Source organism: Manis javanica, chromosome 18 (genome assembly GCF_040802235.1).
Source record: "Manis javanica isolate MJ-LG chromosome 18, MJ_LKY, whole genome shotgun sequence".
Lineage (NCBI taxonomy): Eukaryota > Metazoa > Chordata > Mammalia > Pholidota > Manidae > Manis > Manis javanica.
This window is the reverse complement of record NC_133173.1, coordinates 8,829,717-8,857,271: the sequence shown is the minus strand read 5'-3', so window position 1 is coordinate 8,857,271 and position 27,555 is coordinate 8,829,717. Positions and strand designations below refer to the sequence as shown.

Genomic DNA, 27,555 nt, shown 5'->3' with positions numbered 1-27,555 from the left:
CCTCGGGGTGGGGAAACGTAAGCAGTCCTAACGCTGTTCCAGGGCACAGGTGTGAATGCAGAACGCGCACCCCATCCAGTTCCTAAGCAGAGGTGCAAAAGGCCTGAAAAACTGAAGCCACGAGATAAGCAACTTTTTTTGTGAGAAAGAGGGAAACTGGGGAGATACTGAAATACACGCAATGCATACGGCATCGGGCAAAGGAAAAGGAGGGGGTCTCCGTCCAGGTCCCATAGTCCTTGGTTCTGACACCATCTGGGTTTCTGTGAGCTGGCACTCCGTATCCTAAGTCAACTCTAAGTGAGAACAGAGGTACCTGTCGCTTAAGGCAGTTGAAGGACTAAAAGAGACACATAAAAGGTGAACTCTGCAGCGCGGTGGAGTGAGCGTGGCTGTTGGTACTGCGTCGAGGGGTCCCGGGAGAACGGGGGCCGCGGCTGAGCCGAGCGCAGCCCGCACACGGCCCGGTGGCCTGCCCCGCCCACGCGGGGCCGCGGCCCGTCGAATGACTCGGTGCAACGTGTTGGCGGCGGCGGCGGCGGCGGCGGGGCGGCGCGGGCTCTTCCGGGCGCCGCCGTTTCCTGCCCAGCGCCGCGCAGTCACCCGGCCGCGGGAGCCCCGGGCTCAGGCCTCGGCGTCGGTGCGGCAGCCGGTGCTCCGCCGCGCGCCGCTCGCGCCATGCGCGCCGCCCCGCCGCCCGCGTCGCTCCTGCGGCTGCTGCTGCTCGCGCTCCTGGCCGCGCCCGCCACCCGCGCCCGCAGAGCCGAGGCCGCCGCCGCCGCGCCGCAGCCCGACCCCGGGCTCCCGGCGCCCGGCAACGCCACCCGGACGGGGGCTGGGGCTGCGGGCGGCGCCGCCTCCAACGCCACCGGCGACGCCCTGGCGACCCGCATCTCCCGCCTGCTCCGCGGCCTGCCCACCCTGAAGGCGGCCGTGGTGGTGGCGTGCGCCTTCTCGGCCCTGCTCGTCGCCTGCCTGCTGCTGCGCGTCTTCAGGTGGGTCGCGCCGCCCCTTTCCCGGGCCCGGGGCCCACCTGCCGCCGCGCGCGGCGCTCGCCGGCCTGGGCGCCTCGGTGCGCGGTCCCCGGCGCGGTCCCGGCCCCGCCGCCGCAGTGCGCTCGGGCTGGTGTGCCTGACACGCGTCTTAGAAACTTTCTGCCCCGGTAACGACGTGTGTCATAAACCCTGGATTCCTGCAGAGTCTGCTAATGCTTAACACTAACAGCGCCCCGAATTCCCGTAGCCGGACGCGGAATTTACTTGTATACCCATTTCACAGACGCCCTGCAGCTTGTTCGAGTAAACCTAGTGGTGGCGATAGAATTGGAAACCAGGTCCGTCTGACTTTGACCTCATCCACCTCCCGCGCCTCCCTTGAGACTCCTTAACGCCCACCTGCCTTTTTTCTTCCCCCACGGGATGTGCTACAAACTAAAGAGCAGCGCCCAGCTTGAGGGGATGCCCGTCCCCTGATGCCTGTTGGGGGTGCGCTTTGCACCGGGGATGGGAGCTGGCCTCGGGAGGCTTGGCCACCCGTGGGGCTTCAGTGACTCTGTTAGTTGGAGATACAAATGGCTCTCCCACGCCCCTGCCTAACTGAGCTGCCCCAGTGAAGACCCACCCGGGCGTGAGGGATCTTGGAGAGGCTTTTGGATGGTGGGTAAGTTCAGGGAGAAAGCACCTGGGAAATGAGGGCAGATGTCCTAGGTTCCAGAAGTAGTGAGGCAGAGGGATTTCAGGGGCTGTCAGGAGGACATTGTCCCCTAGCGTCTGGGCAACGCTGTGTCTGGAGGAAGTGAACCAAACGGGGCCTGTTGCTCAGGCAGGCTGGCTGGCAAGCCTGGGTGTGCGGGTGGGATATTCACTGCCCGATCCCTCCCCTGCCAAGTGTACACAGTGTGCTTTGGTGTTTGATCAGCTGTCAGAGGTCTGGGGCCAGGGGCTTGCTCTCCCCAGGGAGTGTTTTCAGCGCAAGAGCAGAAACTGGACCTGGAAAAGCAGGTGGGGAGTTATTACTGGCAGTTTTCTGATGCTGCTGTGTGACTCTGAGTACAGGTGCTTCCTGGTGGGTCTGTAGAATGCAATACCAGTGGTCCTGGGAAAATGGAGCAGGGAACTGGGGTCCCACATTCAGCCCTGCCCTGGCTCAGGCCATGCTGTTCCTCACTCTGCTGGTCCCCCTGATGTGGTCTGGGCATCAAACTAACCCCCTCTTCACCCCATTCTTCTCACTGACCTTGCTGCTTTGCTGACAAACCTCAGTGGCTCCCTGTAGCCAACACTGGTTGTGGCATTCAGGGCCCTTACAGACTGGCCCCAGTGTACCTTGCTGCCATCAGCCAGCCCTTCCAAACCTCCTTGGTGGCACTTGCTCTGTTCCTTATGCTCCATGGGGCTGGCTTGTGTTTTCTGGCTCCTGGTCCGGTTCCTGCTTCACACCTGCCATGACTGCATGCAGTCACCACGGCCCAGCTGCCACCCTCGGCAGGCAGTCCTGGATTGTGGACACATCCAGGCATCCTAGTGTCTGTGCCTGATGCCAGCCTGGCATTCAGCGGACACGCCATCGTCCTCTGCTGACTTCCTGATGGTTCAGTTGGAGTGAACACTGATGCCCACAGCAGCTCTGGAGTCTGAGCCTAGAGTTTGAAACATTGCACTCAAAATAGGCTGCCGGGCCCGCAAGGCGGTGTACTTTTTAAGAAGGTATTTGAACTATTTTGCCAGTCTGCTCCTTATTACCTAGGAGTGGGGGAGAGAAGCAGGCAGCATGTGGCCAGATGTGCGGGCCCTGAGCTGTGTGTTTGCGTGGGAGAGCCGGCACTCAGGCGGCAGGGCTGGGTCCTTGCTGGCGTGTGTGCGGAGTGTTGGAAGAGGGTTCTGACTCCATAGGAGAAGCGGTTGTGGACATGACCTTTCTCCTCTTCCCAGGAAGAGGCTCCTGTTGCCGTGAACTTGTGGGAGACAGTTGCCAGTCTGGCTTCTGTGTAGACAGGAACTAACAGCATTTTACAGCTGGGTGGGGCCTCTGTACCTGGTCGCCATGTGCTCCTTTGTAGAGGAGAAAGTGGAATCCCAGGGGGTGGGGGAAGTTATCCATTAGATTCTAGAACACTCTACATGTTTGTGGCCCATCGTGCTGCTCCGTGGCCTGCACTGTGTGACCTTTCCCCTTTCCCACAGTCCTCTGCTGGCTCTATTCATCAGGCCTCTGGAACTGCTGGCACCTTCCTTACCTGATCCCCATCCCAGTTGTTAGCATGTAGTCACCAGATCCTGGGCACTGCACCCTCCCACCCACAGCGTCACTACCTCGCCTATGCCTCTTGTCCCCTCCGAAGCTCGCCTGCCTGTCAGCTCTTCACTGAGCTTGCCTGCTTACACTGTCGCCTTCAGGCTGGTGTCCCTGCTTGGTTCTCCCTCCCTCTCCTGGGTTCATCCTCCCTCTGCCCACCCCTCCCCCCATGCATAAGCTTCTTAGTGTGCGTGCAAGGCTGGCTCTTCATGACCCGGGCCCTGCCCCCTTGTGAGCCCCAGTCGTGGCTCTGTCTGCTGCTCCAGCCCCACTGGACCTCCGGGGGCTTTCTAGAGCTGTCATGTGGCCACTCCACTCTGACCCTCTGCCTGGAGTCCCCTCTCCCACTGAGCCTGCATAGTCAGCTCATGCTGTTTGCCCTCCTGTGTCACCTCCTCTGAGAAGCCTCCCCAGCCAGGGTTCCCCCGTGCTCCCAGAGCACTCCAGAGTTTTGACTTCGTTGTGCAGAGTCCAGAGTGACACTGACATGTCCCTCTACCAGGCTGAGGGCTCACAAGAGCAGGCCCGGGCCATGATCACGTGTGGCTCTCTAACACCTAGCGTGGCTCCAAGAGCAAGGTGGCATCTATGAAGATATTTTTAGCCGATGAATGTTGAAACCCTAAGTGTTTTACATCGCCAGTGCTTCTCAGAGTGTCTTCTGTGGCTAGATAGATGGCTGATGCTGGACACCGGTGGGGGAGTGATTAGTTTGGGTGGTGGCCCATCTGTCTTCTTAACATTGTAGATACGGGGGGAAGAGCGTGGTAGTAGTATTGCTTATAAAGGGACAGTCTTAGCCCATTTTTCTGTTCTCCCTGAAGGAGTCACTTTGCCAGACAACAGAAAGAAATGTGGATCTAAGGAAACTGTTAAGATTAGAAGTGAAGAATGTATATCGTAGTGAAAAAAACATATATATACCTTTAGCCAAGCAATTCCATCCCCCAGTTACATTTTTCACTGTGATGCCTATTCTTTGCTTCTGATTTTATTAATTAGAAGAGAAAGCAAAGATGCCTGGGCAGCATAGTTCAAAGCAGTTCTATCTGATGGTGGAAAGGTTTACATAACCTAAGTGTCCAACCTTTGGGCATTGGTTAAATAATTTATGGTGATCCTTAAGTGGAATACTATGCAGCTGTTAAAATGGTGTAGTCTGAAAACAGATGTAATTTACACCCAGTCTTTTTGTCTTGCTGCTGCTAGTAAATGAAGATACGGCTATAGGGCCAAAATGATCAGCAGGTACTTTTGCCTCAGAGGAGCTTCTTTCAAATGAACTCAGTGACTTTTAGCCTTTGTGAGCCTCCCTGGACATATGGGACCCAACACAGGTCCCTCCCCACCTCCGACCGACTTCCCACTTGACTGCTGAATTCCCCGAGTGGAGAAGGTACCTCCTAACTGCCCTGATTAGCCAGCCTGGGAGGACCTGGCACATGCCACAGATTCCTTCTGTCTAATTGGAAAGGAAGGAAAATCCCTCTTTAGTTGAACCCTGAGCCCTCTGGCTTGTATGGCTTTACCTCTAAACTCTCATGTCCATGTACCCATTGAGTCTGGGGGGCTTTGCAAATGCAGGTGCTTGAGAGGCAAGGCACATGTGTGGGGGTGGTCCCCACGGCCAGTGCCTGCACAATGCCCTGTGGGGGTGCGTCATGGGGCAGCCGCCCTCCTGGGTTTGGGCAGAGAACGCTCCATGGATCATGCCTACTATTTTGGTTTTATGGCTGATGTTTTGGTTCTTTTTGCAAAGGGAATTTCTGGGACCATGAATTTAGAATCATGTTGTTAGGGTTTCACTTTAAAAGTCTGTTCTGACTCTAAGGGCAATCTGCCAGGAATCTGGACTGGCTATTTATTTTCCTGGAGATACAGTGGGGAGAAATCCACTGTCACTGGCAGGTGTGGAGCAGAGGAGGGGCTGTGGCACAGAGGGTGGGTGGCGCTCTCCAGGCCTGAGAAGGTGGAGGGCCTCCTAACTGCTCTAGTAGGCCTTTCTTCACATTCAGTGCTCCCCTGACCTCCCTTGCCTCCACTCCATTGCACAGACGAGGAAACAGGCCCAGAGGAGGGAAGGGTTGGTGAAGGTTACTCAGTGAGTCTGTAGGGAAGGTAGGACTTAGACCAGGTGTTCTGATGCTCAGCTTGGCCCCTTCTGGGCCTCTGGGGCATGGTGGGCTGGCTTTTGGTGCGGTCCAGCTGGGTCTCCCTGACATTCAGCCATGGACCCAGGATGAAAGGTGGCTGAATGGATAGAGTGTTCATCCCAGTGTACTCAGTGAGACCTACTGTGGGCATGGAGGGTACTGTGGGGAACACACCAGAGGCCCAGGAGCTTCTGGTTCAATCTGGGAGGTAGGGGAACACCCTTGGAGGATTCTGCTTGGTTTATAGGGAGCGAGCCAGTCAGCCGGGGAGTAGTGCGTGGAAGCAACATGTGCAAACAAAAGCATATGCTGCTAATGGATGGCCCCAGGGCTTGGGCCGGGGACAGACTGGTCTGGGAAGGCAGTGGGGAGGAGGAGGCTTAGGACCCGACAGGATGGGAGGAGGAAGAGGTTCCTCCAGGACCACATGGCCAAGCAGGTTTTGCTGTGGATAGGGTTTGAGAAAATGACCACTTGGAAATCATGACGATGACAATAACAATAGCAGCTAGTATTTGTTGAGCCCTTACTGTGTACCAGGTGCTGTGCCCAGGCTTTCCTGCATGTTTCCTCATCAGAGCCCCCATTTTACAGATGAGTAAACCAAGGCCCGGAGTGACGAGTGTCTTGCCGAGGGCCACAGGGCTGGTGCGGGGCAGGGGTCTGACCTGCGATCCAGCCCGCTCCGCCCTTTCCCGGTCACAGCCCGAGTTCGGAAGACACAGATTCTAGCTGGAGGATTTGGGGAATTGCAGTGGGTTGGAGGAGCAAAGGGACGATCTGAATGCAAGAGTGAGCTACCCAGAGGGCTGCCTCGGTGATGCTGACCTGTATCAGCTGCTGAATTAGCATCTGCTGAGTGAGCCGGTGAACAGTGACTCGGCCGCAGTGGGGGCTCAGGAAGGCCGCAGAGACCCCTGGAAGGTGCTGGAAGGAGCAGCCCGGAGGGCTGGAGACCTGAGTGGATGAAGAGGTGGAGGAAGAGGGAGGTGTCAGGACACCGGGAAGGGCCTGGATATGGGGGCACAGCGAGGGGTGGTCAGGCAGGGGAGAAGGCTTGATGAGAAATGGTGTGAGGTGCAGTGAAACCGGCCACAGAACCAGCCCCACAGCTGGACATCTGGGCTTGACTGGAGGCTGGGAGCTTCTGCCAAGAAGTGACCCTCCCTGAAGTGAGTGTGGGGGTGGCAAGGACTGACATTCCCACGCCTCCCCTGCCATGGTGCAGGGACAAGTGGATGCTGAAAGAGGCACTTGGGACGTGTTTCCCAAAGCTCAGTGTCTCCAGAGTTCCCAGGCTGTGGCTGGTCCCCTGGGTCCAGCGAAGAGTGGTTATCTTGCCTTTGCCCTTGAACCAAAGGAGCTGACCCTACAGGCCGCGTTCGTCACTCTAAGCTCACTTCCCTCACCTGGCACTTCATAGAGAAACGGGGCAGACCCAACCCTTAGCAAACACACTTGGGAGCTGGAGAAGCAGGTCCCGGGCACCTGCTGCTGCTATATCATGTGACTCCTCAACAGGTCAGACCCGGGTGTGCTTATTTTATCTTGCAGGAATCAGGGTGCTGTGCCCTCAAGCACTGAGAGAGGGAAAGAGAAAGGAGGGTGGGGGCAGATGGAGGTGAAACGCTGCAGTGTCAGGAAGGAAAACCCCAAGACTTCTAGTTGAGCCCTGTGGGGTTACCTCATCCCTGTTGTATGATCTTTTATGAAGTGTGGCCTGCCTGCCCTCCTCTCCCGGTACACTGTGTGTTGTGTGCTGGATGCAGGCATTGGACTCAGTCAACAATGGTGCCATTGTATTAATCCCAACGGGATGCTGCCTGAGAAAGGGGGAAAGCAGCTAGGCTGAATAAATAATGATTGGTGCCCCTCAATCAAGACTGAACTGCTGGTGAAGAGGTAATAAGGAACCTCGGCTGCCTGTCATTCCATCTTTCTAGGCTCATGATATTTTAGCCAAATTATTCGCTATAATTCATTCTTGGTTGGCATTGTAAACCATGGCCAGGACACACTAAGAGGCCCATAGAAAGATGATTTTTGTTTTGTTTTGATCTGCACAGTGTTTTTAACAACTGAGATGGTTGGGAATACTTAAAAACTGGGAGTCTTCATGTAAAAATCTAGATATGCCTCTTGGGAACGCCTGGGGTAGATGGGAATGCCTGGGAATGCAGGACCCGTGCCCCACGTGGAAGCCGGTACTGGGCATTGGCCATGCCGTCTCGTCTGGGTTTGTGTGCACCACTCCTTGTGTCTTCTTGGCTCAAAGGCAGAGCGTTGTTCAGCACTCGTCATCGTGTTTGTGCTAATGTTTATGCCACACTGGGCCCGCTTCACTGGTTTCCTGCATCGGCGGGGCTCTGGGCAATTCGAGTTTTTGACGTGGTGCTTTGAGTCATTTTGCTTGACTGGGTGCGGGAAGAGAGGAGCCCTGGTGTGGGGGGAGTGGGCAGCCCCAGGACAGGGGAAAGGCCTGGAGATGCTGCCGTGTGTGTCCGGAAGGCTCTTGCCCGTGCTTAGGAGGGCTTGGCTGGAGCCGTGCTGGAGCTGGGCCGGGGAGACCCGGAAGCTTGCCCTCAGCTGGAGGGAAGCCCTCTGTCCCCTGTAACTGTCCCAGGCTGCCCACTGGGGGCTGGCGAAAGGAGATTCACGGCGCACTGTTTGCCTCGCTCAGTGGCGTGTTTAGGCTGCTTTGAAAGGAAGGTGCTGGGGGATTGCAGAGGCCGAGGAAGGGTGGCACTTGGGAGCCGCATCCTGGCTCCTGCCATGGGGTAGGCAGTGCGGGCTTCGCCCCGAGCCCAGGCCAACCCTGGGTTGTCGCCTGCTCTCTGGGGGCACAGTGCTGGGGTTACTGCCTCTCAGGCAGTGCTTCCACAGGCTGGGCTTGGGAGTCATGTCCTTTCTTTCTTCTTCAAGTTTATTTGGTTCTCTAGGAAGGGCGCAGGTATGCCCTGTGTTCTGAGGAAGAAGGTGCTGGGTAGAGGCCAGAGGTTAAAAATGGGGAAAGGCCTTTGTCCCCACAGCAGTCCCTTCACCGGGACCTTAAGGCATGCCCGGCACCTGACCTGACTCACGGCAGCTGCTGGATTTGGGCTCTCCCCCCGCATTTCGTTTTCATTTTCTTCATTAATTTTCCTAAACATCAAAGGGAACATGTGCTCTTTATGACGAGGGGCATGGTTCTGGCGGAAAGCTGGTCTCTGAGCTACAGAACACCCTTAATGGGCTTAAAAAGGAAAACCGTTCAGGTGGAGGAACCGTCTGCTGGCCTAGTTCGGCTCCTGCAGTCACAGGTGAGGTGCCCCTGGGCTGCTGCAGGGAAAGGCAGGCCTCACATACGCTTAGCCCCTTTAAAAATATTTTACTTACTTACTTTGAATTTTGTTTGTTTAAAAAAATGGGTCATCTATTCACATGGTTCTAAATTCCCGAGGAGCCGGCGTGTAGAGTGAACAGTCTCCTTGTCCCGTCCCTCCGCCACCCAGATTCCTTCTCTGGGTGCTGTCAGTTTCCTGTGAATCTTCACAGTGGGAATTTTAAAGTATAGAAATGAACATTACATATATATGTACACATAGAAACATGTATCTTTCCCTATTTTTAGCAATAGCTTTATATAAGATATAATTCACATGCCATACAGCTCACCTCTTTCAAGTGTCCAATTCATGGTTTTTAGTGTATTCACAGAATTGGGCCCCATAACCCCAATCAGTTTTAGGAGATTTTCATCTCCCCGTCCCAGAAAGAAAGTGTGAGCCCATGAACAGTCACTCTCCATCTCCCTCCTAACCCCTAGGCTTAGGAAAACCTAAATTGGATCAGTTTCTCTTCCTACTCCTCTTTTCTGGAATTTTCCTGGCTATTCTTGCTGCCTTTCCCCCCTCCCTCTCTGAACTTTGGAATCCGCCTGTCTAGATTCCCCTACAGAAATCGGTCTGTGTTTATTGGATTTCCTTGAGGCTGTAGACTGATGTAGGAGGCTTGCCATTGTTATGGAGGTTGAAACTTAACCTTTCTAGTCAAAAACAGCGTGTCCCCCTTTTGTTGACATAAGCTGCGCTGGTTTCTTCGGTCTTGGCAGGAGGTGGCTGACAGCCAAAAGAACATTGTGTTTGCACTTCTGGCTGGCCTGAGCATGCCCACTCCGAGGATGTGGGTACACCAGATGTAAGAGGTGAGTTCCCCGCCCTCTGGTTGGAGGGAGAAGCTCGTGGGCTCTGGACTGTGGCCGACCTGCGCTGGAGTCCCACTTACAGGGCAGGTCACTCAGCGCCCGCTGGCTTCTGCTTCCTTCACTCCGTGATGCCTCCCTGGGTGGAGGCTGCCGTGAGACCATGTGTGCATTGCCTGGCACGGAGGGTGGTCCCACTGGGGTGTCTGTCAGCCCAGTGGGGTGGTGAGGCCACCCATGTTTCAGAGTCTCATGTAAATAGTGCCTCACATGGAGATCACAGGAGTCTGAAGAAGGGGACACCTGGACTGTTTGGGATGTTCTCGGTCGGCCTTGTCAGGGAATGGGAGAGCTGTGGCCGTGGGGTGCGGGCAGGGCAGGCGGCACCGGGCGGATCTGTCACCAGCGCCCCAGCTGAACCTGCAAACAGTAGGAAAGGATGTGAAACTAGGATTTGGGGTGGGAGCCTTGCCCTGAGGCCCCTGGACGGGGAATTGCACAGCTGAGTTCCAAACCTCATCTCGGGACGTGCCGTCTGTGGAATCTGACTGCCCCCTCCAAACTGAACTTCTAATAACAAACTGACCCTGAAGGATTTGTTTTGTTTCGTTTCTCTTTGGAGGAGAGGGCCTCTCTCCAAGCTGGTCAGCTGTGCGGCTTCGACGCCGGGTGCCCTGGCGCTCACTGGGAAACGCAGTTCTGACCAGCTGTTGAAAGGATCTTGGGGCAAACAAACCCCCCCTGGCTTCAGGATTCCATTTAGGAGTAAGGGAATTTTGAACTTCTCTGTCTTGTTAGAAATATGTGTTTTGGCTCCCAGGGATGGACGCTCTGTCTTTTTCAGAGCTCCCCTGGTCCTGCCTGCTGCTGTGAAGCACGACATGGACATTGACTCAAAACCACCTTTGGCATCTTTGTTTGAGGCCACGTGGTCTGATGGGACCTTGTTCCAGAAGAGAGAAACTGTGGCCAGGGGACCAGGCTGTTGAGGGTGGGCCACCAGTGTCTTTCCCCTTCTTTGATTCCCGCATCTCCTTCAGCAGGAAGCGCTGTAGCTGACAGTGCTGGCCAGCTGCGTGTGCGGCCGAGGACACAGGCCAGCATTCAGAAGCCCTGGGCTGCCAACCCGCGTGTGACTCCAGACCTGGGCTCTGGCTGGAACCAGGTGCTGCTTCCCCAGGTGTCTCTGAGATGAGGCTGCATCCAGAGGCTGACCCTCTGTCCCCTGGAGAGACTCAGGTGACATTAGGTTCTTTGTGGCCACGCGGCTTGTGCCTTTTCCTCGGCCGGGATGCTCGCAAACAGAGCCTGTGAGGGGAAGCCACCAGGATGTTTGTCTTCTTGGAAAGCCTGTGCACAGGCGACCCTGGGCAAAAGCAGCAGGGTTTCTTCCCTGAGGCACTTCCTCTGTGTGGCTCTTTGTTCTAGAGCACCGAGGAGTCCTAGAGTCTTAAAGGGTGTGACGAAATGGGGGACTTATAGAACCTTTACTATTAAAATAGGGGGAAATCCCTGCTAGTTAGGGTGCTTTACATTGTGTGTGGCAGAAAACCCAGCCCAGACTGGCTTCGGTGAGGAAGAGAGCTTTGTGGCTGCCGTCGTAGCCCCGGAACTTGGTCTGTCGCCCTCCAGTCTGTGTTAGGCCATGTGGGCTTTGTTTCCGTTTCTAGAAGGTGGCAAGGTGGCTCCCTCCATCTGGCTTTCCAGGGTGGGGCATGTGCTGCCCTTGTTCCAGCCTTCCTAGCAAAGGGTCATGGGCTCTGACTGGCCGGGTACCCCCTACCCCCTATTGCCAGGTCCTGGGGGTTGCAACACACTGACTGGCTCGGGTGTAAGTCCACTCCTGGAGCCGCGCTGTGGTCGGTGGCTGGGCCTCTCTATCCATGGGGACTGTGTGGGAGGCAGATTCACTGAGGCTACTGAGGACACAGGTGCCAAAAAGAGGAAGAGGTGGGTGCTGGCCCGCCCCAAACCAGTACCTGTCCTCAGGGAGTCACAATTTAGAATGAGCTTATTGGACATGTGCCCAGATCAATTTGAAATAGGAATGTGTGAGCTGTGCTAAGAGGCAAGTTCCAGAAAATGTAACGGGGGCAGAGTTTCTTGGTATTAGAGTCAAGAGTTTGGGAAATCTGCTGGGGGTGTGGAGTGGGGCTTGCGGTGAGGAGGGGTGGGAGGTAGGGAGGGAAAGGTGTCTGGCCTCTTGGCAGGCATGAGGTGGTTGAAGGTGACCTGTCAGGGGATTCATGCGGAGGCAGCCCCTGGACCTTGGCCGTGGAGACATCAACCTATCTGAGCCTCAGTTTCTTCAGCTGTAAGAGGAAAAACAAACAGTGTCTTATAGAGTGATTAATAAGTTTTACATTTGATCACGTGTGTAAATTGCTTAGCTGGCACCTCGGAAGAGCTCAGCTATTATGGACTATTTATTATTAATTTGGAAAGACACTTAGAGAAGAGAGAGCAGGACCTGGCAAGGTTATTTAGGCTTCGGGAGCTGTCATGTTCTCTCCCTCCGAGGCAGGACAGCACCGTTCTCTGGCCCCAGGACAGTTTGCCTGGGGCGTCTCCAGGTCTGTGGGACACGCTCATTTCCGGCTTCTGACTCGCACACAGCGAGTTAAGGAAGGTTCACTTTTTTAATCTGAGAAATATGTGAAGATCCCCCCCATCCTGCCGCACCTCACCCCACGCGTATGTTGTGTGGTTGCCCACCCAGCTGACCCTGGAGGCGCTTGGCAGTGCAGCTGGGACCCTCTGCCCCAAGTCCCAATCTCTTCGAACTTCCCGCAAGTTCCAGTTTTTCCTCCTTAGCATGTCCAATGGTGGAGATGTGAAAATGCTCTTCTTCGGTGAAGGGTGCTGTGTCTCAGAGAGTTGATTAAACCATAATTTCTCGAGCTCATTATGTCAAAACTGACATTTGAAGCATGTGTGAAGGCTCTTGCTGATGGGCTTTTAGGTTAGTCATGGTTTTCCAGGGAAACAGAACCAAGAGTGTATATATGTGTGTGTATATGCATATATAAGTAAGGTCTATTAATTGTATTATATATTAGTATATAATCTATCATGTTATCAGTACATTAATCACATCAATTATATTATTATCTTAATATGATCAATTTATAAGTAATGGTCTCATGCAATTATGGATGCTGGTAAGTCTGAAGATCTGCTGTGTGAGCAGGAAGCTGGAGACCGAGTGAGCCCCTGGTATAAATTCCAGTCCCAGGGCAGGCAGGCTGCAGGCTGAAGAACTAATGTTTCAGCTTGAGTCTGAAGGCAGAAAAATAGCCAATGGTGTCCCAGCTCAAAGGCAGTCAAACAGTGGAGCTGACCCTTACTTGTGGGAGGGTCAGTCGTTATGCCCAGTGCAGGCCTACAGCTGATTGGACGAGGCCCACCCACACGGGTGGTGGGGTGGGGGTGATCTGCTCTTCTCAGTCCACTAGTTCCAATGTTGACCTCATCTAGAAGCGCTCTCTCAGAAACACCCAGAAATAATGTTTGACCGCACGTCTGGACAGCCTGTGGCCCAGTTAAGTTGAAACATAAAATTAACCCTCACACCTTTAGTGTAATCTTGGGGTTTAAGATTATATTCTGTGATTCTATGGTTGGAAAGGCTGGCATTACAGTAAGTAGGCCATGAAGTTCTAGCTGCTGCTGGTGGTTTCTATCTTCTCCTGTGGGTAACTGTCAGGGGTCTTAAATAGGTTACTTTTCTCATTGCCAAACTCTAGAAACAATTAGGAAGAAGGTAATTTTATTGGTGGTGGGGATCCACTCCCACGAAGCGGGGCTGAAGTCAGAGCTTCCAGAACCTTCCTCCAGGTTTGGCTGTCAGTCCTGCACCAGGACCAATGACTGAACTAGATTTCAAGTTCCAAGTGCACAGCAAGGTTTTTGAATCAGATTTTGCATGTCCTAAGCTTCATGATAGCTGAAAAAGAGCTACACACAGGCCTCCTTAGCCTGAAGCCGCCTGGGTGGCAGGCTCTGTGGGCATCCACTAGGGGCTTGGTCAAATCCTCGGACTCATAGGACATCTCCTTTTCTAGCGTTCCAGAGGTTTGTTCAGATTTGTGTTGGGAATGGGCAGCCCGGCCACACAGCACAGTCCACAGAAGGGCAAGCCCCAGTCCTTTGCAAAGCCGGGTGCTTCCTCTAACCAGCTGTGAATCATCTGGGTGGTGAAATGGGGCTGTTTTCCTGAGAAAGGTGGAGTGTGGGTCTGCGTAGGTGGGGAGCTGACCCAGGTCACAAGGGCTTGGGGATGGGTGCTTCTCCTTGTGGCTTTGTCTTGGGCTACTTGGCTACTTGTGGCATATGGAGCCGTTTCTGGGCCTCTCGTTCCTTCATACGGGATTGGTTGGAATTGGTGAGGGAGTAGCAGCCTTCTAGGGCAGAATGCAAAGATTGATTTTACTCCTTCTGGGAGAGTAGAGAGAAGAGAAGAACCTGCTGATGGTTCTTTTTTTAAGAGTGTGGACCCAAGGTGTTTATAAGATTAGCATTTACTCTGCACAAAGCCTGCTTGCTAAATACCATTGTTCCAGGGCCACTGGGGAGGCGACTGGCTGTGCCCCCTCACCTCTCACCACCAGGCTTGAAGTTGGCACCGTGCTTGATCCCATGTTCAAAATCCAAGCAGTCTCACTCCTATGCCTCTGTGTGTGTGTGTGTGTGTGTGTGTGTGTGTGTGTGCACGTGCACACTTGTGATGAAACAACCAGCTTTGAGATGAAGTTTGGGGGTTTTCCACTGTATATTTTTGCCCAAAGTTTTTACCCAAAGTAGCACGAGGAGCAGGTACAGCAGGCTGTATAGGTTGCTTTATGCCAAAGATACAGATAAACATACATTTTTTTCTATGTAAATGACACTTTCATAGACCATGTTTTTAGTAAATCATACCAGCTAAGACAAAAGCGTGTTGTTGCTAGGAAATTACTAGGAAACCTGAAAAAGTGAACTTACTTCATTATTTTGCAAATGTACTGAGGAGTTTTTGTGTGCTGAGGACAAAGAGATCTTCTGTGTGTCTCTGACATGGTCACCACCTGGAGAGGGCTTATAGTCTGCAGGAAGAATGCTTAGAGCATTTGATTCTTCAGTGCCCCATTTATGATTTTTGGGAGTTGGCTGGTTTTTGTAGACAGTATCACGTATACTTAAAAGGCAGAGATACCAGAGAGTACAGGGCATTTGGGAGAAAGCTCAGATAGTGGAGAAACAAATGCAAACAGCACGGTAGTCATAATAATAGTGTTATTTCCTGCCCTGTCATAATAAACTCTGAGCCATGCCCTGATACGTATCGCATCCTTCACGTGGAGACCCTAATGCCAGAGACTGGAGGGCTGTCTCAGCACTTTCCCTGTGGCCCACAGTGACCCTCTGCCATCCCAGAGGAAAAGCTAAGTGTTAGAACTCACAGTACTCATAAATCCTCAGGATGGAAACAGTATTGACTCATTTTTAAAAGTCTGTGCCATACAACAGAGGCTATAGCACTTCCATTTATTATTTTTACTAACAGTCATTTTTGCTAAGAGCCTCCTGTACAGACTGGTTAAATGCATCATCTCATTTAATCCTCCCTAGACTGGAAAGGGCAAATACCATTCTTACCCCATTAGCCAACCTGCCCATGTTCACATAGATAGACAGTGCCAGGGCCCTGACCCAAATCCCAACTGGCTGGCCTGTGGGGCGGCCTCTCCACTCCAGGCTGTGCCACCTGTCCTTGGGGGCAGTGATCTGTCAACCCAGAAAGGCCAGGAAGGGTGACGGGGTGAGGGGGAAGGGGACAGGTGTGTCATGACCATCCAAGCGCAGGGCTGGATCCCGACCTCACTGGACAGTTTGATCTTGTGCTCATAGTGGATTTTCTTTGCATTCATCTTGCCTTCTGAAGTTATTGCATGTGGGTACCACTTACCCTGGTGGCTGGGTTTGGTTTTCCAGTGCTCAGGGAGGTCTAATCATCTCCACGTTGTGGGTGAGGGCCACGAGGGTTGGCGAGGCCAGCACCCTGCCTGAAGCCCCAGGGCTGGAAGTGGAGGAATGGGGGTATCACCCAGGGCTCCCGGGAGCCGGGCTGGCAGCACCTGCGGGGCTTACTTACATCAGTGGGACGGCGGAGTTCTCAGGAACGTGCTTCTCTTCTCCCAGGTCCGGAAGGAGGTTGAAGAAAACCCGCAAGTATGACATCATCACCACCCCCGCCGAGAGAGTGGAAATGGCCCCACTGAACGAAGAGGATGACGAAGACGAGGACTCCACAGTATTTGACATCAAATACAGGTATGGCACGGGGGCAGAGGCTTCCTCTGGGCCCGAGGGCACTGGGTGGCAGAGGGTTCACCTTTGCAACACAGAGAGGTCCCGCCTGGCATCTGTAGTTCTTATCCTTTGGTTACGTGTTTGGTTACTTGGGGTGTTGCGCTTATGGGTAGAGCTGCTCTGACCGCACAGCACCCAGGAAGCCAGCAGAGAAATGCTTGCAGAGAAATGGTGCTTCCCTACTTTTCACAAAGGCGAGCACTCCAGAGGTCAGCTTTCAGTGAGGAGAAGGGGCTGAATTCCAGACAGGAAGCTTGCCGTGCACTGGCTGAGGGCATCTGGTCTAGGCACCTGCGTGTGGCGCTCGCCGTGCACACAGACGGGAACCTCTGTCTCAGCTTCTTCCCTTAACTTGGTAGCCGAGGGCGGGGGGTGGGGTGGGAGCAGGGGTTGCTCCCTTCATGGGATTTACCCATGAGCCCCAAAGACAGAGGAGTTTCCCACAGGTGGCCTGTAGGAAGGTCAGAACGACTTTGTGACTTCACAAGTGTAGTGCAGTTTCCAGATCCTTTTCGGATGTTCATCAGATACGTGAGTATCTCAGCATAGGGGTTCGGGGGAGCATAGTTTAGACAGAAGGGCTCGATGGCCCAGGGAAGGGGAAGGCGCTTGCCCAATGCCCCAGTTATTGGTAACAAAGGGGAATCGCAAATCCAGGCAGGACCCATCCTGAGCTCCCCCCCAGGGTTTTCCAGAGAAACAGAACCACCGGGATATATGTGTAGAAAGAGATTTATGATGAAGGTCCAAGTCCTGAGAACCAGGACAGGTGCTGATGTAAGTCCTGGGCCAAGGGCAGGGAAGACTGACGGACGTCCCAGCGCCAAGGCTGTCGGGCGGAGGGAAGGAGGGAGTTCTCTCCAGCTCAGTTCAGGCCTCTGACTGATCATGCGAGGCCCACCCATGCTGGGGGAGGCTCACCACAGTCCATTCTACTCAGCCTGCTGATAAGGTTCTCCATCTAAACATTTCATAAATTTTTGTTAGATGTATTCCTAGGGGTTTTACATTTGTTTATATGCATATTTCTATATATGTGTATATAGTGTATATATATATATATAAATTGATTTTTTAAAAGTATTTTTTATGTAAAGCTTTTTGCTTAAAAAGTATTATTTTATTTGTATTCATGTTGTCTGAAAAAAATGGCTGTACTATCATGTTTACATACATACCAATATTGGAAATAGTTCATTAATGAATCATACCCAAATTTTATAAAGAATATACATACAATAGCAGCAGACTCAGAGACTCCAAGAAGGGACGAGCAGTTCCCAAAGGGGAGGGGTGTGGGAGGGTGGGTGGGGAGGGAGGGAAAAGGGGATTGAGGGGTGTTATGTTTAGTACACATGGTGTGGGGGTCATGGGGAGAACAGTGCAGCACAGAGAAGGCACGTAGTGGGTCTGTGGCATCTTACTGCACTGATGGACAGTGACTGCATTGGGGTCTGGGTGGGGACTTGATGATATGGGTAAATGTAGTAACCACATTGTTTTATCATGTGATGACCTTCATAAGGGTGTATATCAATACCTTAATAAAAAAGTTAAAAAAAAAAGAATGAACATGTAAACATGGTTTGGTTATAAACAGCAGAGTGGGGACACAGAGCATTAGCTGTAATTGGCATTTGGGGTAAAGAGTAGTACCCTTTGAGAAGAACCAAAATAATTAGTAATATTAATGCATACTGCAAAATAATACACACCCAAGAAATTTAGTGACGGTACTCTTTTTTTCTAGACTAGACAGTTTTATTCTAAACCATTGTTCTGTCCCACATTCAAAGCACAGACCCAGAATTTAATGCGAAGAACATCTTCTTCATGATGGGACACAGTAAGAAGTGCTGCACTGTGCAGGCCTGGGGGTATTATACGACAGGGAGCACTTGATGGCCTAAGTGGGCCAACGAACTGCTTTGGTTCTGAGCCACTGAACAGAATCTCAACCATATTTGGTGACCGAGCTAACTGCACGGGAACTGATACACTGAGCCATATTTCTCTGGTAGCCTCAAATGTCACAAAATAGAAAAAAACACCAAAGAAATATTATAATTTGTCCAGAAATCCTGTCTATAGACTCATACTTCAGAATAAGGTGGAAAAAGGAGCCCTTTCCTGAGTACCTAAATACAGGCATTATGAAGACTGCTAGGTTGATATTGTGTCTGGTATAAGGCAGAGAAAGTACATTTTGAAACCACTGTCAGATTAAGAAACTTCCACAACTGGTCTCAATGCTTCAAAAATGGAGCAGGTTCCTTCCTCTTCTAGGCTGACAGTTAGTGCTGGGTTGACATTGCTGTGAAAATAGAAACTCAGTGCCAAAGGCAAATGATTAAAAATGTTTTAATTTTCACTTATTGTCTCTGGTTTTATTGAGATAGAATTGACATACAAAACTGTGTAAGCTTAAGATGTACAATGAGAACTTCTAGAATCTACCTTCTTAGCAAGTTTCAAAGATACCATACAGCACTGTGAACTGTATTCATCCCTAGTACTTATTTATCTCATAACTGGAAGTTTGTACCTTTTGGCCGCCTTTCTCCAATTCCCCCTCCCCTCCCCACCCCCACCCCTGTTAACCACAAGTCTCATCTGTTTTTCTATGAATTTGTTTTTTTAGATGGCACATATAAGTGAGATCATACAGTATTTGTCTTCCTCATCTAACTGATTTCACTTAGCATCATGCCCTGGAATTCCATCCATGCTGTTGTAAATGGCAGGATTTCCTTTTTCTTTTTGTGGGGAATAATATTCCATGATATATGTACATTTATACACACACACACATCCCATTTTCACATATATGCATATCACATTTTCTTTACCCATTCAAGGGCCAAGGGATGCTCAGGATGTTTCCACATCTTGCCTGTTGTGAATAATGCTGCTACGGACGTGGGGGTACAGATAGCTCTTCGACATAGTGATTTTGTTTCTAAAGGCAAATGATTAAGTGGGACCACCTGGTAGGCACTAAGGTGAAAGGTAATACTTTCATTTTTTGAAAGATTAGTCAGCTGTAGAAAAGAAGGAAATCTTGCCACTTTCTAAGACCCATAAATGCTGAGAACAGAGGGTTGCTTGCATTAGGGGTGGAGGGCAGGGGATGGGCGAAGTAGGTGAAGGGGATAAAGAGATACAAACTTGAAATTATAAAAAATAAATCAGTCATAGGAATGGAAGTACAGGATAGAGGATATAACCAATAATACTGTAAAATCTTGGTATGGTAACAGGGTATGTACACTTCCTGCGGTAAGCATTTAGTAGCATGTTTAATGATCAAGTCACTACGTTGTACGTTTAAAATCAATATAGGATTATATATCAACTGTATTCCAATAAAAAAGGAAAAAAAAAAGGAAAGAAAGGCTGAGTCTGCTCTCTGGTCTGTTGGAAGGGCAAATGCAGGTGAGGACCCCTGTGTCCAGGCCTCCTCTGGGGCATTTTCCTTGGCCATTTTAATAGCAGGCACTCTGTCTGCCTCTGACAATAGCATGGAGCCCTTTGACACCCTTTAATTGAAAAGTGGTGATTTTTAATGCCACCTTAGGAATTGTTTTAGGCCCCCCAGGCACCTTGGTATGTCTCCTCCCCCTCGATCTAGGCAGAAACTCAGGACCTGGCAAACCATTTGTATTATTTAGTCTTCCACCCAGATCATGGCTGTAGTAAACCCAGTGTCCCGAGGGATCAATCTCCACGCCTGGGTTTCTGCTTCTGGGGCTGCTGGCTTCTCTCTGTGTCACTTGGGGACAGCTTCAAAGACAGTTTCTCAACAAGCTGCTGTTGCCTAATTCATGACTTTGTCTCCGATACCTTTTTAAAAATATCATTTTCTCACTTTCTGTTCATGGTGTCCAGAAATGCAGTTGATTTTTTAAAATGCTGATTTAAAAAAAATCCAGCAGCTTGCTGAACTCTTATTAATTCTGGTAGTATAAATGGGGGATTTTCTTTTATATGGATACATCATCCGAGAATAATAATAGTTCTTCCACCCCCAAAGTCCTTCAATGTTTTATTTCTCTCTCTCTCTTTTTTTTAATACTTTCTGTGTTCTTGGCCTCTAAGTCATTGTTAAATGGAAATGATGATCGTCGTCGCCCTGTCGTGTTCTCGATCTTAAAGGGTATGCTTTCAAAACTGACCACTCAAAGGAGTGTTCGCAGTAGGGTTTTGTTTAATTTTTTTGTCCAGGTCGTTTCCCTCTCTATTCCTAGTTTGCAAATGTCAAGTTTTATTAGCTCTATTGAGAGGCTCCTAGTTTTTCCTTTAATTGGTTAAGATGGTGAATTTACATGCGTTGATTTGTCTATCATTAACACAACTTTGCATTCCTGCGATGAAAGCGAGCGTGGTCATGGTTACGGTGCCCTTTTATTTGCATTGTTGCGTTCCATTTGCTGGCATTTTGTGTGGGTCTTCCCTGTGTCTCTCAGTGACTGAAACTGGTCTGTCATTTTCCTGCTTTGCAATATCCTTGTCATGCTTTGCCAGAATTTCTGGCGCCATAAAACAAGTTGAGTCATATTCCTTATTCTCCTTTTCTCTGGAAGAGTTTATATCCGATGAGAATGATTTGTTTCCTTAATGTTTCATAGAAAGTGCTAACACTGGCTGGGCCGTGATGCTTTCCTCGTGCAAAGACTTTTAAAAACTACTGGTGTACAATTCTTTGAATATTCATAGGAGTATTTAGCCTTTATTTCTTCTTGGGTCAGTTTTGATGGGATGTTGTTGGGATATTTTTCTGGGACTTTGTCCATTTCCTCTAAGGGTTCAGATGTGTTGTCCTAAAGTGGTTCACAACATTCTCTTATATGTTTAATCTCTGTTATGTGGGATCACCATCCCCTTTCATTCTTAACAGTGGTCATGTTTGCCTTCTCTCCTTTTCCTTGATCGGTTTTGCAGGAAGTCTAATTTTACTTGACACAGAAAGCCAAATCTGGTTTCTTTGATCCTCTCTATTACCGTTTTCAATTTCAGTTGATTTCTGCTCCCCTTGCTTATGCTTTCTTTAGAGGTGTTCTGTTCTTTTTTCCTAATGTTTTTCTAAGTATTTAGCTCCTTCATCTCCAGCCTTCTTTCCTGATATAAGCACTTACTCTGTAACTGTCTGCTTCAGCTGCCCCCCACGGGCTTCCCTGGTCATTCCCAGGCACTATCCTGCTGCCCTGTTTGTTTTGAAGAATTGAACTTCCAGTAGCTCATGTTAGGAGTCTGTGCTATTTGTGGTTGCCAGAGTATCAGGACGTGAGTCAACCTGGAGGGGACTCAACGAGATGTAAGACCACTCTAGTCCTCAGGCCCAAAGAAGACCGACCATTTAGAAGGACCGAGTAATAGCTCTCATTATTATAGACGTAATGTATGGTATAAACGTTACAGATAAGGGAAAGGGAAAATAGAATTACCTATGATCTTGCCACTGAACGATAGCCACCGGAGTGTGTGTGAGCGCCTGTCTGTGCAATTTTCTTTCTTATAGAACTAGGACCATGTTGCACATGCCATTTTGGAACATATTCTTACCCGAGCGACATATCACAAACAACTTTTCAAGTCAATAAGTTTGAAAGGGCAAGAATTTTAAGGCCAGTTTTATGTGCTGTCTCTTGTATTTGAGAACTTGCCCATCTGCACATGAAAATTTGTTCACAGGTACTTACTTATGTTTCCTGTTTAGACATAGCTCAACTAAATTTTTTGGTTCTCTTTGGGAAACAGACTGCTTTTAAACTGGATGCAGCTGGATCATGACCTTTGGTTATTTTATGAGTGAGTGCAAAGAGGAAAATCATGTTTTTGGTGCCAGGGCAGTAAGGCAGTAACTTGACTCTTACCGTTCTGTGTAGTTCTCCAATAACACCTGTGACTGACAGCCCGAATGCATCAGCCTGGCAGGAGGTGGCGATAAGGCGGGTAGGGCGAGGTTTCTGTGCAAGGCCCTCTTTTTAGGCAACCATGGAAATGGGATGTTCACATCCATGAGATGAGACCTCTGATGTTTAGGGCCAGATGTGGAGGGAAAAAAGGCTGTAGAAATGAGGTTCCAGCTTTGTACTTAACGAGGCTAATTAGAAGAGCATTATGCTGGCTAAATGGAGTACAGAGAATCTGAGTGTTTCGAAATGGTTCCCTATTTCGAGAGGTGTTTGATCCCTGGCTGGATGCATTTTGAGCTTGCTCGGCATAGCATGCATTTGTGGCTACTATTTTGGGCATCTGCACATCCCCGGTTTATTACAGGAGACGTTTGTGATACCCTGTGTCCTCCAGGGCAGCTCAAAGCACGCTGCTGGGAGAGACTGCTGCTTCTGCCAGCCCTGCCTTCCTGCATGGAGGGGCAGCTCTGTTCCGCCGCTCCTTAGGTTTGCAAAAGATGTGGCCTGTGGAGGTGTGGACAGAGGTTCTAGAAATATCTGCCTCCCACCCTCTTCCTGTGGGACTATAACTAGTAACCGATGAGGTTCCCGCTCTGATGCTGGGGGCTGCCCCTGGTATCTTGTCTTTGGAACAAAGGGCATTTAGTGGCTGTCTGCAGAAAGAGGCCCCTGGAGGCTAGGCTGGCAGTAGGAAAAAATGGATTTGACTGCTTGTCCTAGACTGAGGCTGGGGGCTCAGTGTCCCAGTGGACACCCTGTGGCAGTTGTGAAGCATACTTAGGGGGCCTGGGATGGCCCTTCTGCCCACCTCATGCCTCTTCATCTGTAGAGGATGAGGCTCAAAGCTGTTAGGACATCAGCATGTGGATGGCTGGGTATCATGTGCTCCTGAGGCCAGGAGGTGACGTCTCGAGAGGGGGCCTGGGAAGGCCCTTCTGCCCACCTCATGCCTCTTCATCTGTAGAGGAGGATGAGGCTCAAAGCTGTTAGGACATCGGCATGTGGATGGCTGGGTATCATGTGCTTCTGAGGCCAGGAAGGAAGCAGAGGGGACTTGGTGACCTGCAGGCTTCCCTGAGGATGCTGGGTATCCTACATGGACCTGAAGCAGCACTGGGGCGTCATCCCCGTATGAGTTTGCACAGAGCTCTCCCAGCCCTCTTCCTTTGCAGAATGCTGAGTTTATTTGTTAAAAATGGGCATCTCATGAGGCATTTTTGTTTCTTTGAAAAACAGTATTGGCAATCTGGGGTAGTTTTCAACTAAGGTATCATGCACCTTAAAACTATTTGAGTTTTATGTCTATGAAGAGGGAGCCCATGTGAACAGGAATTTGTGTGGCAGTGAAAATGTGACATCTCACTTATTGAATCACTGAGTGAATCTCACTTATTCAGCTTCCTACCCCCCAACCCACATAGAGTTTATAGCGCTGCATGAGAATCAGGCAAAAAAAAAGAGAAAAAGAAAAGGGAAACAGCACAAGCCCCCCTAACTAGAAATGCTTTTGCAAAAGCCAGCCACGTTTTTTTGTTGTTCTTTACCATGTCTGGTGTCCTGGGATGCGAGAGGAGAGGTGGGACTGCTGAGGGCCGCCCCACCCATGGGGTGTTCTCCTTGCGCACACTCACAGATGGGGCATTGCTGCCTCCCTCAACTTCCCTGTCATGTATTCCTGCAAGTCCTGTGCCATCTTCGCGAGGCGTGCTCGCCTGCCGCATGGAGGTCAGCTGCCAGGGTGCTGGACAGGTGCTCCCCCGTTGAGGGCTTTTGTCTGCCGACAGAGGAAACATGGGCAAGGCCAGGTTGGCGCATGTCCCTCCCCTTCCCTGGCTTGGTGATAACCCAGCATCGTGGTGCAGGACAGTTGGACATGTGAATGGAGTAAGCATGCCTTTTCTTCTCACGGAGCTTCCTGGGAGGGTGGGACCAGTCGGCATTGACCGTCTGGCTTATCTTCATTGTGAAGCAGGAATGTCATTAACAGTCTGGCTGTTCTGGGGAGAGAAAGGGGTGGAGAGAGTCTTCTTAGAGTCTCTGCCCATCACCCTCGGCATGTGTCTAGCTCGTGAGCCTGCTAATCTGGTCATTGTGAGTGCGAGGTGGGCAGATCTGGCTCCGTCTCCCAGGAGCTTGTGCAGAGATGGGGAGACAGCTTAGGGCAGTGACGCTTACAAGATGGCCTGAGACCACAGGGAGGAGAGAACTGGGGGCTGTGGGCAGCCAGCAAGGCACCTCTCCTGGGCAGGAAGCTCTTCCAAGAGGAGGGGAAGCTGATGGAAGGTTTGGAAGGGCCAGGAAGTGCCCCAAAGTGGATCACCAGGCAGGCGGGTGAGGGCATTGCAGGAGAAGGAATAGCGGGGCCATGTGTGCGGTCTAAAGCAGCGCAGAGATGACCAGCGAGCAGCAGCTGTGAACCTCTGCACCCCCTGTGTGACCCCTGCAGCTTCATGGCCGCAGGGAGGCGGGGATAATACCTGAGGTGATGGGGGCTTGATAGCCAGCCTCCCCACCCTGGTCTCTGCAGCTATGCTGACCTCAGGGGGTGGTTCCCAGGTGCCCTGAGTGAGTGCTCCCCCTGGAGGTGTGCGGAAGAGCTGCTGTTTCCCTCACCCTGTAGCAGCCCTGGAGGTTTAGCTCTGCTGCGGAAGGCGGCCCAGGAACGTGCCCTGCCCATGACGCATGGTGGGGCTCCCTCCGACCGCCCTGTTTCCCTCCACCTGCATGAGTTTCCTCGTGGGTGAGGAATTGTCATGGGCACAGGGGGTGTGAACAGCTGCAGGGGTGGGTGTGGGGTGGGGCGCAGGCAGGGAACCTGCAGAGGTCCCCTGGGAGGCTTCTGGGGTGTCACCAGATCATTACTGTTGGGGCACCCATGAGGGTGAATTTCCAGCCGGTGTGTTGGCGGTGTATAAAGTACACCCCCACGTGCTCCGATGGCTGAGGTAGTTTTTAAGCTTTCTTTGGCTAATTGTACAGATATCTCTTGCACCCCCTGTGGTGTCTGATACCGTGCCTGGCATTGGTGTGTACAGGAGAGCAAGCTCAGATCCCAGGATTGCTTGCAGGGAGCTCCCAGCCTAAGCCAGAGACAGATGTGAGTCAAATAACTACATAAGCCAGAGGGCAGTAAACTGTGGCCTGTGGGCCAAATATGGCTATTGCTCCTTTTTGTGCAGCTCACAAACCAAGAGTGATTTTTACATTTTTAATTGTTGAAAAAAGAATGAAAAGAAGGCTAACATTTCGTGGTATGTGAAAATTATATGTGATTCAGATCTCAGTGTCTGTAAGTCAAGTTTTATTGGGATACAGCCACACTCAAGCATGTCCATACCCTCCATGGCTGCTTTTGCCCCACGGTGGCAGGCCTGGGTAGTTGCCACAGAGATCGTAGGACCCGTGAAGTCGAAAATATTTGTTTCTGGACTTTCACAGAACAATTTGGCTGAGCCTGGGTGTGAACACCTGTCGAAGTGCTAGGAAGGAGGGGTACAGGGAGAAAAGAGAGGGTATTTGTGGGGAGCTGGGCAATGATCCTGAGCTGGGAGCTGAGGGGAGGGAGGAAGTTGCCTGGAGGAGTGGAATACACATTCAAGACAGCACATCCAAAGGTCCTGTGGTTGGGGAGTGTGGCCTGCAGGATGGAGGCTGTTAGGGAAGCATCAGAGTGGATGCAGGGCTCTTCTGGAGGGCTGACTCATTCTTCCTTTTCTTGTAGGTAAAACTCTGTGTTTTCCAGCACATTGGCGCCCGATGGGAAGGTGGTCAGCTGCAGCCTGGGGTGTGGAGGAGGATCTGGAAGCTGTCTCGTCTGCGGTGTCGAAACCAAAGCGAACATTATTTGTGAAACGCTGGCACAGCTGTGTGTGTTGAACATCTGCTCAGAATGTCACCACAGAAGAGTCGCCTCTACCAACCTCTGGGTGCCCCTCTGAAATGTCACCCCTTCTTCCTCCTCAAGAGAGTTCTGCCTTGCTTAGGGGCAAAGGGTAGAAATATGTTGACTTAAGAAATTTTGCTAAGGCAAATGTTGACAAAAGTAAAGAGATCAGAAGTTATCAAGAACCTAAAAAAAGCCTGTGGGATATTCAGCTTATGTTTGTAATGTCTGATATTCTGCTTTTCTGGATCTAAGACCTTCTGGACATTGGACCCTGCTGTGGTTTTTTGGGCGTGGTCAGGTTCTGGCCTTATGTGGGCGATCGTTGAGTCCAGGTTCAGAGTGAAAGTGTGTACAGCTGGCCAGACCCCAGCAGAGGTGTACACATGCCTGTGGTGCCTTTTCCTTCCTTTTCAAAGAAACGGGTTCAACAGAATTAGGCCTGGCTGGTTCACAAAGAATTTTGAATATCAGGGAAAAACCTGTACACACGTATGCTTGTGTATATATGTGTGTGTGTGTGTGTGTATGTGTGTGCATATTCACTTAAAATGAATTCTCCTTCTCTGAAGTTTGGCAAAGGACCAGGCAGCCTTTGGTTAGTCCCATCCATTGTGTGTTTCTTTGCCCTGTCCTAATTTTACATCGTCGGTCTTAGAAATGTTGGTCTTAGAATTTAAAAGAATCACTGTGGTAATTCAAATGAATGGCGGTTGGTTGGCTGGAAAAAAGCCCATCTGTCAGGGACTCTATCTGAAGTTGTTCTAGGCCAGGCTGGAAGAGAAACCCACGTAGCTTGGGGGGGTTACGGAGCGAAGGCCCCTCCCCGGTGTGGGCTGTGGGTTTGGGGGTGGCTTCTCTCAGAGCTTGGGTGCCCAGGCACCTGCCTGCTGGCTTCCAGAAGTAGGTCTTGGGCGGGCTTTGCAGGCTGATAGAGGCCCCCCGTTCTGCTGTTTCCCCCGGGGTGGAGGTTATTTGCTGCAGCTGAGATGCTTCTGCTGACATCTAAGAGCTGTGCCTCTGGGGCCCTGGGACTCCACTCTCTCTGGAAAAGGGTTTTCTATTTTTTTTTATCGCCCTTTTCTTTCCTGGCTTCCTGCAGGGTTTGTATCTCTGCCTACTTTTTGTCTGCACCCTTGCTTTGCGTGAAAACTCTTTAGCCTTTCCCAGCTCAGCTGTTCTGAGATTCCTCAGCTCGCTGAGAAGGGCCGACCCGGGGCGGGGCAGAGGGAAACGGCTGCCAGTGCTGTGGGGTCCCCTGGTTCCCCAGGCCCCGGCCTGTGAGGCACGCTGGCCTCTCCAGGGGAGAGGTGGGGCTCGGGCACGGAGCGCCTGCTGCCCCTCTGCTCGTGGATTTTGCTTTGCTGACTTTCCTTCTCCTTTCCTCCACCCTGTTTGCCAGGGGGGTGGGCCTGCTTTCTCTCTCCCCTCCACAGTGTGCTTTTGGGCCTTGGTGGTGACTAAGTGGCACTGGCCACCGAGCAACTGTGCGCCCTCTGAACCTTTGGCACGGAAAGTGCCGGCTCGCCCCTTTCCCACACCTGCGGCCGCGCCACCTGCGGAGCGGCTGCATCCTGCCTTCTGCAGAAGCACCACCTCCATCTGCCAGGTGCTCTCCACTGGGCCTGGCGGAAGCGGCTGTTGAGAATGACCTTCCAAACTCCAGAGCTTCAGCACTGCAGGCTCTGAAACAAACCACCTTGGCATGAACCGTGGGCTTCAGTGTGGATGTTCTCTGAGATGCCTTCTGGTGACCAGGGTGTGCGAGGCTCAGAGGAG

General features: G+C 51.3%; 1 protein-coding gene across 1 annotated transcript; it reads left to right on the top strand.

Annotated features, from left to right (window-relative positions):
• Positions 1 to 550: 550 nt before the first annotated feature.
• On the top strand, positions 551 to 26,048 carry FAM174B (family with sequence similarity 174 member B). The gene is made up of 3 exons (XM_037000547.2): positions 551 to 995; positions 15,808 to 15,939; positions 25,615 to 26,048. The coding sequence occupies exons 1-3, from the start codon at positions 679 to 681 to the stop codon at positions 25,616 to 25,618; spliced, it is 453 nt and encodes a 150-aa protein (XP_036856442.2). The 5' UTR covers positions 551 to 678; the 3' UTR covers positions 25,619 to 26,048.
• Positions 26,049 to 27,555: the final 1,507 nt, after the last annotated feature.